This window comes from Panthera onca, chromosome B2, assembly GCF_046562875.1.
Source record: "Panthera onca isolate mPanOnc1 chromosome B2, mPanOnc1 haplotype 2, whole genome shotgun sequence".
Taxonomy (NCBI): domain Eukaryota; kingdom Metazoa; phylum Chordata; class Mammalia; order Carnivora; family Felidae; genus Panthera; species Panthera onca.
Genome location: NC_138343.1, coordinates 129806730 through 129819140, shown reverse-complemented (window position 1 = coordinate 129819140; position 12411 = coordinate 129806730). Strand labels below are relative to the sequence as shown.

At 36.5% G+C, this 12411-nt stretch overlaps 1 protein-coding gene across 11 annotated transcripts in view; it reads right to left on the bottom strand.

Annotated features, from left to right (window-relative positions):
• UTRN (utrophin) overlaps nucleotides 1–12411 on the bottom strand; it is a 569571-nt gene that overhangs the window by 80461 nt on the left and 476699 nt on the right. For all 11 annotated transcript variants that reach the window (XM_078447413.2, XM_060614425.3, XM_078447414.2 and 8 more), the window contains 3 exons: nucleotides 11633–11779; nucleotides 8711–8789; nucleotides 5510–5570 (listed from right to left, as the gene is read on the bottom strand). In XM_078447413.2, the coding sequence (XP_078303539.1) occupies nucleotides 5510–5570; nucleotides 8711–8789; nucleotides 11633–11779 (287 nt within the window). The remainder of the gene's footprint in view (nucleotides 1–5509; nucleotides 5571–8710; nucleotides 8790–11632; nucleotides 11780–12411) is intronic.

The window sequence follows — 12411 nt, the reverse complement described above, 5'->3', positions numbered from 1 at the left end:
CTCTCCAGCACATTCTCTCCGGCTCTATTTCATTAATTTCTTCATCATTAAAACCAAAGTGCAAGCTCTACTTTTGGAAAGAGACTCAAAGTGTGCCCCAAGACTTCTCCACTTAAAAAATCTGGCACTGAAAGGATGCCATCTCTCATCTTGATTCAGGTGGAAGAAAGAGATGAAGACAGCTGTAGGAGGCCTTTCGGAGAGAACTGTATTTATCTTTCAGTGTTAGTTACATCTTTGTTATGGATTTATTTGGTTTGGGGAGGAGTTTTGTGCAACCTTCAAAGATAAAATGCTTTATGTTAATTTCTTCTTTGTCTTGTTATACTACGCCTTTGTTAGCTTTGACTTTCTTGTTAGGCTGAATATTTGGATATCCCATAGCTGCCACTCCTCTCTGCTCTTTCTTAAGGAAGAAATATTTCACCTACATCATTTAAACGGGGTCCGTGATGCCTCTAAAGATAGAAGCATGAATTCTCTCCTTTAGACTGTACATATATAATGAGACAAGTATATACAGTTTATGCAAATAAACTGCATGACTGCTATAAAGAACAGCTACTCGCTCTCTAAGATTTCATTTACAGCTATAAACTGTTATTTTCCCCAGAAATTGACAGATTAGGGCAGCAGAGAATGCCCTTGGGAGGCAAGAAAGGGGAATTATCCTTAATGGACACAAGAATAGAAAAGGAAACTATAAAGGAGATACAATAAATTAAGGAAAATTCTGATTTAGACCTGTTCATCAAGGGGAGTTAGAGTAAGCTAGAGTATGCATAGTAGTGGTATTTGAATGTAAAGATCATATATTCCGATAACTATACACTATAATATTGAGGGATGTCAGTTTTAGAGAATGCAATAAATATTATGAATTAAGAAGCCATTACTAAAATGTTCATATTAAAGCTGTGTGTAGGAGAACACCTAGAATCCTATAAAGAATTTAGGTCTGCACTTCAGAATCTCATGGGAAAAATAGAGCCAGAGGACTGTTAAGATGTGAGTGTGAAGCCTTGTCACGAGAGCAGTGTAATCATTTCTACCAAGGCTAAAGCTTACTGAAAAGTCATGCACTCTGGCTTCAGAGATGACATCGTAGAGGGAGAAAGGAAAACCATACTTCCTAACTTCACCTTACTAAAGTCTATGAAAGAGTATGACTTATGAACAGGATGGACATCTATGCTAAAAGCCCTGGGGTGCCTGGGTGGCTCAGTCGGTTGAGCACCTGAGCACTGGAGTTCAGCTCAGGTCATGATCTCACAGCCTGTAAGTTTCAGCCCCACGTCGTCGTTGGGCTCTGTGCTGACAGCTCAGAGCCTGGAGACTTGCCTGTGATTCTGTGTCTCCCTCTCTCTGTCCCTCCCCCTCCCCCTCCCCCACTCACACTCTGTCTCTCTCTCTCAATAATAAACATTAATTTTTTTTTTTTAATTTCTGTAGTTAAGCTAAAAGCCCTACGGGACTTATGAGCCAGCTTTGTTGAGCATCCTGCTCATGGATGGAAATCTATCCAATGACAGAAATCTCTGACCATGTAAATGAGGGAAGGTAGTGGGGGGCCACAGACCTTGTTCCCCTACCTCTGAAATCCTGTCAAGATCCAACTGGCAGGACTGTAGAGAACTACGTTTTTCTACCTATAGGAAAGCACCTTTGTCCATTACCGTACCGTGGTGTGACATTTCCTGAAACATATAAAGCATATACTACCTGACAGAAATTAGCCTATGAAAATTAGCTCTGCATTCAATTCCTGGCACATAGTAGGTGCATAATAAATAGCAACCAGTCCACAGTATGAAAAAAAAGGAGGTTTGCTCCTATCTTCTCCACCTGACCACTCCTTCCTAAATATAAGCCTTCATCTACCCAAATTGTCCACGTGACTAAAAATTTCTGTTCTCTACCTCAACCAATGCTGTGGTTCACAGTGGTCAAGAGGGCAGGAGCTGGAGTCAGTCCCCGGGTTTGAACACTAGTTTCTCCATGTACTGACTGTGTGACTCAAGCAAGCTCTGCGTGTGCCTGTTGTCTAAGCCTTGCCTGTAAATGGGGGTAATGACAGTACCTATGCTTCAGTGGAGAGAATCCATGCACAGGATTAGTGCAGTGGCTGGCAAATGAAAATCCAAAAAAATATAATTCATTTCGATAACTGTTATCACCCACTATGACTAATTGTCATTATTATTTCTGGATCAAAATGAGAAGCAATGAGTTTTATATGATTAATGTGACTTATTAGGAAAGTTCAAACCAAAGCTTTTGTTATTTTTTGTTAAAAGAGAGAGAGTGTGCTCACATGAATACGGGAGGGGCAGATGGAGGGAGGGAGAGAGAGAGAGAGAGAGAGAGAGAGAGAATCTCAAGCAGGCTCCACACCCAGCATGAGCCTGACTCTGACGAGGGGCTCCAGCTCATGACCATGAGATCATGACCTGAGCCGAAATCAAGAGTCAGATGCTTAACTGACTAAGCCTCCCAGGTGCCCAACCCAAAGCTTTTACTTGTTCTTCCCTTTATGCCTGAAACTCCTTGGATATTAACTTTTAGCTGAGGAAATGAAAAACGTGTGCAAACCACAAACACATGACTAAAAATTCAGACAGAAAGAAATCTGGCTTTTATGGGTAGATTTTTGTATATTATGAAGGCAGCAAGAGCCATTTCAGGTTTCCTTAAACTGCTAGAACAATGAGCTGTCATTGGATTATATTAGAAAAGAAAAATAACTAGATCAGCTTTGGAAGGCCTACCTTTGAAGCATCAAATATAAACTTTTTTTTTTTAATGTTTTTATTTATTTTTGAGACAGAGAGAGACAGAGCATGAGCAGGGGAGGGGCAGAGACAGAGGGAGACACAGAATCCGAAGCAGGCTCCAGGCTCTGAGCTGTCAGCACAGAGCCCGATGCGGGACTTGGACTCAAGAGCCATGAGATCATGACCTGAGCCGAAGTCAGACGCTTAACCGACTGAGCCACCCAGGTGCCCCACAAACACAGGACTAATAATTCAGACAGAAAGAAATCTGGCTTTTATGGGTAGATTTTTGTATATTATACAGGCAACAAGAGTCATTTCAGGTTTCCTTAAACCGATAGAACAATGAGCTGTCATTGGATTATATTAGAAAAGAAAAAATAACTAGATCAGCTTTGGAAGGTCTACCTTTGAAGCAGCAAATATAATTTAAAGATATGAGTTTCAACTTAAGATATTAACATAGAGGGATTTATGCTACCCAGACTCTTATAGATGAGATCTATATTCTATCCTTTTATAGAAACAAATGAGTCCTAGAACCACTGTGATACACCTCAAAATAAATACCTACAGAGAAAGAAATGCATTGGGAAGCCATCAAAGTATGTTTTAGCTAATCTGTAAAATTAAAACATGAAATAAAGACAGTGTGCTCTTCCCATTCTCCTTTCAACTTTCTTGCTATATTCTGGCATTAGAGTATACAAAACTGTATACTCACATATTGAATATAACAAAATTTCTTCCTGATTCTTACTTTCTTTTTGGCCAAATTAATACATCCTAATATGCTCCAGGAAACTAGTTGCATGACAATCATGCTAAATTTGTTTTTAACATTCTTCCTCTACTTAGTTGTGCAGTCATGCAAACGGAAGTGTATATTAAAAGCGTTTCACTCATTATTTACTTGCTTATTAATTTATTTGAGAATTAAAATTTTTTCATAATAATTCATGTGGAAATACTGGCTCATATAACCCTACCTCCAGAGATCGATGTACTTGTTTATGAAGAAATAAACTGTTAAGTTACACAACAGAGCAGGTAATGGAAGAACCTGGTTAAAAAGTTTTCTAGAAATAAGACAGTTCATCCTATGTACCCTATATATCCGAGCAGATTTCTAAGTACATATTTCAAAGTCCTAAAAGACAGTTAACACTAAAACTATATATATTTAAGAAAATTCAATTTTTCATTAATGATGCTGAAGATATTTTGGGATGCTACAATCCTACAGGTCACATTAAAAATATTGGCCATCGTTAAATATACACACACACACACACACACACACACACACACACATATACACATATATATACATATGTACATATATACACACATATATATACATATATATACACATATGTACATATATACACACATATATATACATATATATACACACATATATATATTGAAGTTTATAAAAAAACCAAATCAGTGAAACTCTGACTTAGACAATGCCTTTTCTAGTCCTATATAACCAACCTACCTACAGAAATTCCTCTTTAGTAGTAGTGCTAAAATTAAAGATAGATTTTCAAAATGCCAAATCAAACAGATAACCACTTATATAACACCATCAAGCAAGAGAACGAATATTTTCTTTATCCAGTAAAAACAAAAATCTGCCTTGTTGGATCCAATTAACATTTTTAAAAACTCATATAATAAAAATGCCTTGTCAACTGAGTAAAATAACTTAATTTCAAATAATTTCATTGACTTCCCTATTTTGTATAGTACATGTATTCGTTTTCTATTGTTGCCTGTAACAAAGGACTCCAAAATCAATGCGTCTCTAAGCTAAAATTGAGGTTTGCAGGTCTGTGTTCCTCCCCGGAGGTTCTAAAAGAATCCCGTTTGCTTGCCTTTTTCAGTTTTGAGAGGCTGCAATCATTCCCTGACTCATGCCCCTTTGTCCATCTTCACGTTAACCTAATATTCACATCCAGGGATCAGGGCGTGGGCATCTTTGTGGGGCCATGATTCTATCTACTGCAGTACATCAGATTTATGCCTAAACCTGTAATGTGCAAGTCAATATTCACCCCACAAATTAAAATTCTCTATGCTGTAACTATTGCTATATATTTATTATTATTATTATTATTGTTATTTTTATAGTAATGGAAATGTAAAAATTTTTCGAATGGTTTAAATTTGGATCAGACGAATAAACCTTCTCTCAATAAAGACACGCCAATTTACCCAGCCTCTGACTTCCTTTTCTTTACAATCAGCGCAGTTTGAGAAACATCATTGTGTCAAGAGTTTGACATACTTATTTATTTAAAGATTTTATTTTTAAGTAATCTCTATACCCAACGTGGGGCTTGAGCTCACAACCCCAAGATCAAGAGTTGCATGCTCTACTGACTGAGCCAGCCAGGTGCCCCAAGAGTCCAACATGTTTAGAAGTTTTGTTATTTTCCCCAAATATTTTAATATCTGTTTTAAAAAAATATATATGCTAAACATGCCAACAGCCCTAACCTTATAAACTGCAAATATTACTCTGATTTTTAAACGAACCTCGTAAACTTATAAACTGCAAATATTACTCTGATTTTTAAGCTAACTTCTTTTAAATATTAAATATATATAGTTTCCTTCAGATAGTAGGATTGAATTCCACTTTCAAAAGTTACAGAGGAAAGCCTCTTAAGTTATCAACATAACTTTACTTTTTGTATCATAAAGGAGAATTAAAATCAACTTACTTGATGTAATAGGGCACTTTATTATGTGAAATGGATCTTTGCCACGGCAGCTGGACTGAAGCTGAAGAAACAAAGGGAGGTTATTGGAAACACTGCTCACCCAAAAAGCCTTATGCCATAATGCAAAACAACTGAACACACTTTACAGCAAATTCACCGAGAACTGCTCTGGTTTTTGAGCTGGATTCCTAGAATTATGAAATCTGCTAGGCTAAACAAAGAGTGGCTTTTTAAAGATTCATTTGAAGCAAGGAAAGAAACAACATAGGTTCATTTTCTAAGACCAACTCTAACTAATTGAACCTGTTGCTAAAAATACTTTTAAAAATCAAGGTTTTTTTTTTTTTTTATTTACAACCACCCCAATTTAAAACTTAGTGCTATCTGGAAAATGTGCTCTGTACATATTTTTTGATTAAGCTAAAATCAAAATTAATTTTACCTGGTATATCCAGATTATAAACTAGATTTCTCAAGAATGAATTTTCCAGATCATTAATACCGTGCTTTACTTTGTTTCACAGGAGTAACTATCTAGGACAGATGGCATTTAAACAAACTCATCTGGATGAATTTTAAAAAGGAAAGATTAAGATAAACATAGGCAAAGGATTGTAAAAAAAACAAAGTAATTATCTGGATAGAAGAATCCCAAATACTTACTTAATCTGAAATACACACAAAATATAGTTTCTTACTTTTACATTAGACATCACTATGCTTGTGATTTTATGTTTTGTTTTACTGAGGTACTTACTTTTTATAATTCCTGTTATTCCTTACTTAGAAAAACATATTATTCCTACATAAGCCAATTATTTTAAGACTTACTTAAGAAGAGTTATACATGTAAAGCTGGGGCTATTAAGGAATTTTGCTAAATGAACTAATACACAAGCACATTGCAAAGAAACAAATCTTTGCAATTATCACTAGACTCTCATATAGCCAGTTGTCATCAATGATTTTTTTCTGAATTTCATGTCATATTAATATCTTACAAAAATAAAGCATTCTAACCTCTGCAAAGCATTTTCAAATTTATCTACTGATAAGAAGGCCAACAAATACATATTAGAGCTCCATTTGATAAATATAGAAAAAACAAAATAAAAAATAAATACTTAGAAATGAAATAACTTGCCCCATAAATAAATGGCAGAGCTCAGGCATGATTTCAAGATTTCTGACCACTAGTTCAGCCATTTTCCTATTCAATGATTCTTCTCTTTATAACATGTAAGCACTCCCTTCTCCAACTATGTCCATGAAAATCTAAAAGGCTGATGAACATGTGGAACTAAGTATATTAAATCTCTCATTAGAGCCAACCTCATTTCAGTGTTGGCACCAGGCTAATAGGTCAGTTTTTATTTTGTGTCTAACTAAACAGACTCCTTTTATAACCATGGCTAAAGTCCAAGGAATATAATAAAGGCAACAATTCCAAGCAGCAAGAGATAACAATTACTCAATTTATTAATTGGGATTTTGTTTACACTTCTCCATTCATTTTAGTAATTGTTTTGATTTGAATAACTCTGACCTCCTTGGACTATCAGTTCTAGACAATAAAAGGCAATGTGCTTACGTTTCACAAAGTGCATGTGAATTTTACCACGTTTCATTTCCTAAAGAACATGAGTTGGATTTTTATTATGGAAGGCTGGTTGCTAGGTGAAAGTGTAGGGTTTCATCAATACGAAGAGATAACTCAACCTTAGAACTAAAAGGAGAATCACAATTATTTGTTAAATCCCTCTTTAGTTTGGTCTTAGCACAGGGCTTTACACTCTATAACATTAAGTTTAGGAAATACGATGTAGTTCATACCTAATGAAGATACTGCAAACATTTACTTTATCAACACTGATGGCATCCAAACTTTAGAAATGCATCCTGGCACCTAGTATATTCCAATAAGTACCACAATCACTCGAAGACAGGCTATCTAATGGCTCAGGTGTGTGAAACAGAAAACACTTGTGGGTGGGTGGAGGCTGGAAGGGGGACAGGAAGGGGGTGCATGAGACCTGGAGAGGTATAGGACAGAAAGGGCAGGAAATGACTAATTCAGATTCTTGAAACTGTGAAAAGAGAAAAGCCTGACCTTGAACTGAGGTAATGCAGATTACCAACCATGACAAAAGATTAAGGGAAAATATAAATGTAATCAATTTAGTTGGAAGACCTGGTATTACTTCAGTTTTCTCTACTATTATAAAGATACAAAGAAGTTATCATAAGCGGGAAATAAGCTTTGCCTTAAGTTTTAAACTTTCACTTAAACTAAGTTGAACAAACTTTTCTGACATGTTTGCCAGAGAAAATAAAAGGAAAAAAATTAAGTCAGTGAAAGCATTGGTGCCAAGAATTGTGAAAGGTGCCTGTGAAACTCAGTATGCTTTCCCACTTAATTTTCAAGGCGATCAGAAAAAATACGTATGATTATCGTAATTTTAAGACAAAGAAATGAATTTTCAGCAACCTATAGGTCTGATAAAATGCAGAATTAATATTGTCATCTCAATTTCGGTGACTCTAAATCCTACATTCTTTAGTTTTCCAAGTAGGGAGTGAAAAATAAAGTAGGAGCTCAAATTACCTATATAAGATCTCATCAACAATCCATAAAACTAAAAACTTCAGTTGCAGAATATTATGTAAAAATCTACATATGTGGTTTGGCTAAATTGGCAATACTTGATGAGGAGAAAAGCTAACTATGATCACAGTGAACCTAATAAACAAAAATTTCAAAGATTTGTGGGGAGTTTTTTTTTAAATTTATTTCTAAAGCTACAGGTGCATTTTAAATTAATAAATGCTTTTTAAGAAGAAAAATTAGAAATCTTAAAATATAAAAAGATTTCTTTAATGTGACAAAGTTCATGACCTTGGCTTATGATACAGCAATGATAGTAAGATAATACATTAGTTATTATAGCAGATAGTACAGGGAAAAACCATAGCTAAGAATGAGTTCAGTTTTGCTCCACTTCAAAGACTTTTCGATTGTGACCAGATTATTACCTTAATAACCAATAACCAATACTGTAATTAATCTTAATACTTCCTTTCATATATTTATCTTACACAAGCAAATATATTTGTAGCAAAGAATATGGCTTGTTGAGGGAAAAGGAAAGAACATGCTCATTCATTCACTTAATGAGAACAGTGAAGTTTATTAGTACTTACTAGAAAGAAAATGCTGAGATGATGGCCCAAAATCTCTATGGGCTTCCTGAAGCTGTTTAAGGCGATCATCCACAGAAACCTGCACATACACATGCAAGAAATAATGTGATTTGAACACAAGGACTTTAATAACATACTTAATTTAAGTATTATCCTAAATGATGCTACAGCCCAAGATATGATTGCTTGCATAGACTCCTCTATCTCCGGAATCAAAGTACTGGGATTAAAACAGACTTCTGGTACCAAATGACAGCAAATAGTGCCAGGAACTCTTCTAAGCAGTTTATACAAATTAACTTTTTTAGCCTTCACAATAGCCGTAATATTATCACCACTTTACAGATGAGACACCTGGGACACAAAGAGCTGTCCAAGGACATAAAGTTAGCACCTGACAGCACTGGTATCCACAGCCAGCTCATCTGGTGCCAGGATCTCTTGCTTTCCTGTTCCTCTCTATTGCCTTGAAAGCAGTAAAGCACTAAGGCATCTAAAGTCAAGATGTGGCCATGGCCAGTGGCTACTCATCTCTCTTTTGTAAGGAAGGTGGTAAAAAGTGTCACAGGGAACAAACGGAAAAGAAGGCTAAAATACTCCAAGGGAGAGACACCTTGGTGGTTCAGTTGGTTAAGCGTCTCACTCTTGATCTCAGCTCAGGTCATGATCTCATGGTTTGTGAGTTCAAGCCCTGCATCAGGCTCAGCACTAAGAGTGTGAAGCCTGCTTGGGATTCTGTTTCTCCTTCTCTCTGCCCCTTCCCCGCTTGCACTCTCTCTCTCTCTCAAAATAAGTAAATAAACTTTAAAAATAATAAAATAAGGGGCGCCTGGGTGGCTCAGTCGGTTAAGCGTCCGACTTGGGCTCAGGTCATGATCTCACGGTTCGTGGGTTTGAGCCCCGCATCAGGCTCTGTGCTGACAGCTCAGAGCCTGAAGCCTGCTTCGGATTCTGTCTCTCTCTGTCTCTGCCCCTCCCTTACTCACGCTCTGTCTCTGTCTCTCAAAAATAAATAAATGTAAAAAATAAATAAATAATAATAATAAAATAAAATACCCCAAGGGAAAAAACAGATGATGACAGACAGACAGAAAGACAGAAAGACAAAGAGACAGACTTAGATGAGAGATTCATAGACAGGTAGAGATAGATGGAGAGAGAAAGGATATATGAGTAGGGAATGCCTTATTTGCCTCCAACTTTGTGTCCAATCATCTCGATGTGGGGGTATTCAAGTGTATACCAGTCAATTAGCATACTCTCTGGATTTGTCCTCACAGTTAGCTCTCTGTTATGAAAATGCAAAGTTGGTATACCGAGAAACTAAATGCAAATCAATAACAACTGTACACAGCCTAGTGACACTTGCATTTTCTTTTCCCTGGTCCCGGTCTATGTAGTGCTAGTCAGCTGTTCCGCTTAGATTGTCAATCTTATTTTCGGCGGCCTTTAAATGAAACGTGTATATCTCTGGCTCACTGGGCAGCTCGCGTTTCTCCTGGTTAGCTATTTAAATTACATTAGCGAGTGCTTCGTTCATTAAGGCCAAGAAGCATTCAAACGTCACACTCTATGTTCAGGAGAAGAGAAGATGGTAGTCCTGAAATATAGTGACGTTGCTGCCAGCATAGATTCGTTCCCCTTATTCAAGCAGCAACATCCGAACTCTAGCAGTTACAAGACTCAGAGATAAGGATAAGAGAATATACATCCTCCTTCAAGCATAATGTACTCCTTGACTTCTAATCATTGAAGATAGTGATAACAGAAGCAGAAGGCCATCAGGATGGACCACAGGAATACCTGCACGAAGGTAATGAATTAGGGAAATGGAGCAGAAGATAAAAGGAGTAAAAGTCAAACGCCTCTGTGTTCCACTCACTAGAAAAGCAGGTACGAGTTTAACAGCTCATGCCTTACTAATCCCAGATTATTAACACTCTTTTCAAACACAGAAAAGACTAATACTATGCACTCTTTTCTTTCGTCTTCAACTTCATGAAGGACATACAAACCGCTGGGTATTTCAACATTTGGGTTAATTCAGGAAACCTAGTATGCTGTAAAATAGTATATCTTTAAAATAAAAATGTTTTTGTGTACCACCTCAAATTGCATATTTATCTCATTAAATATTGCATTTTAGACCCAAAAGATAGAGAGAAATAAGAGTTATTTTTTTCAATATTCCACTTAAAATTATCCTGCTAGTTTTCAGGGGGGGAATAAAGTGATCATCATAACTCCTAGGACCTGGCCCTTGAACAGGACAGAGTTCTGCAAAGGCTGCATGAAGAAAAAAAAAAAAAAAATGACTGACCAGCATGTGTAGTGACTTGCAAATGCTGACACCTACTAACACGACAGAGTCCTTCTGGGTGTGGCTCTATTAAATCTGGGATGAGCAAGTACTATCCAGAGTCACTGAAATAACTGCATCAGAGCAGCAAAGACCTAAAAGCCCAAAGTAAACACCACACTAGTACAAATGTGCTAGCTGGAAAAGATGAACAAGATGCCTAAATAGCACAGAGTGGAAGAAAGATAGAGATTTCTTAACTTTTCAAAAGAAAAAAACATACACACACACAATTAAAGTAAGAAAAATGAGCCATTATGGAAAATGTTTCTGTAACCTATCACAGGTTTCAATTGCTTTATTTGACCCTTTGCGGTTTTCTACAAATATCACACGAATAGTACCTCATAAAATTACATTAAAACCAATATTCATAAATAAATGAGGCCTCTGGGTTCAAGATATGGAAAGACAAATATCTGATTATATTACATGCTACAAATCCGTTATCAAATACAACCAACAAAGACAGAGAAAACGATAGTGTGCGGTAGAATAATGAGACAGGGTTTGGGGACCTACTGGGGTATAAAGCTGGATTATGAACAGGGATAAACTGATACCTGCAAAAGTTTCCATCGCATATTAAGGTCATCTAGCTGGCGAGACATCTTTAAAGATGGATGTAGGTCAAGTGGTGACAGCTGACTGGATAAATCATTCACTGTTTTAACTTTTAAGTTGATTGGTGCAATTTCTTCTCTAAATGCCTGGAAGAATAAAAACAAAAATGATGTTCTTGGAAAAGAATATAACAGAAGGTAGTATTTTGAACTTTCCTTCAAAGAAAATGGCAAGATCAGCTGCCAATGGCAACCCATTGGCAACAGCTGACAGCTCAGTCCAGGTCTTTAGCAATTGGGACCACCAGGCACAGAGCCATCCTTTATAACCTGGAGAATTTAAATAGGTGCACAAAGAGAAAAACTATAATGCAAAGTATAATGCAAAAAAACAAAAAATGAAAGGATTATGTGTTTCCTGCAAATCTACCATTTTATGTAATTTCATCTGGAAAATGTTTGCCATTATTATCCACTTTCTTAATTTCTAGTCTTGATTCTTTCAATTTCATGTTTTCCATCTTCATTTCCATTTAAAATTAAGTGAGATATTGGCCAGTGAGAACAACTTTCCTAACCACAAAACCTACGACTATTATATACTCGAGAGGTAAGTTTTGATCCTTTCAAAATCATTGATGATCACTGTGGTTAGAGGAAGGGCAGGAAGAGAAGGGTACATAAGAAAAGAGGTAAATGAGGCTTAGTGACAAATGCTACCTCTGGCACAGTACAGAGAGATGCCATAGGTGGGAGTGGAGGATGTATGTGAAGAGAGA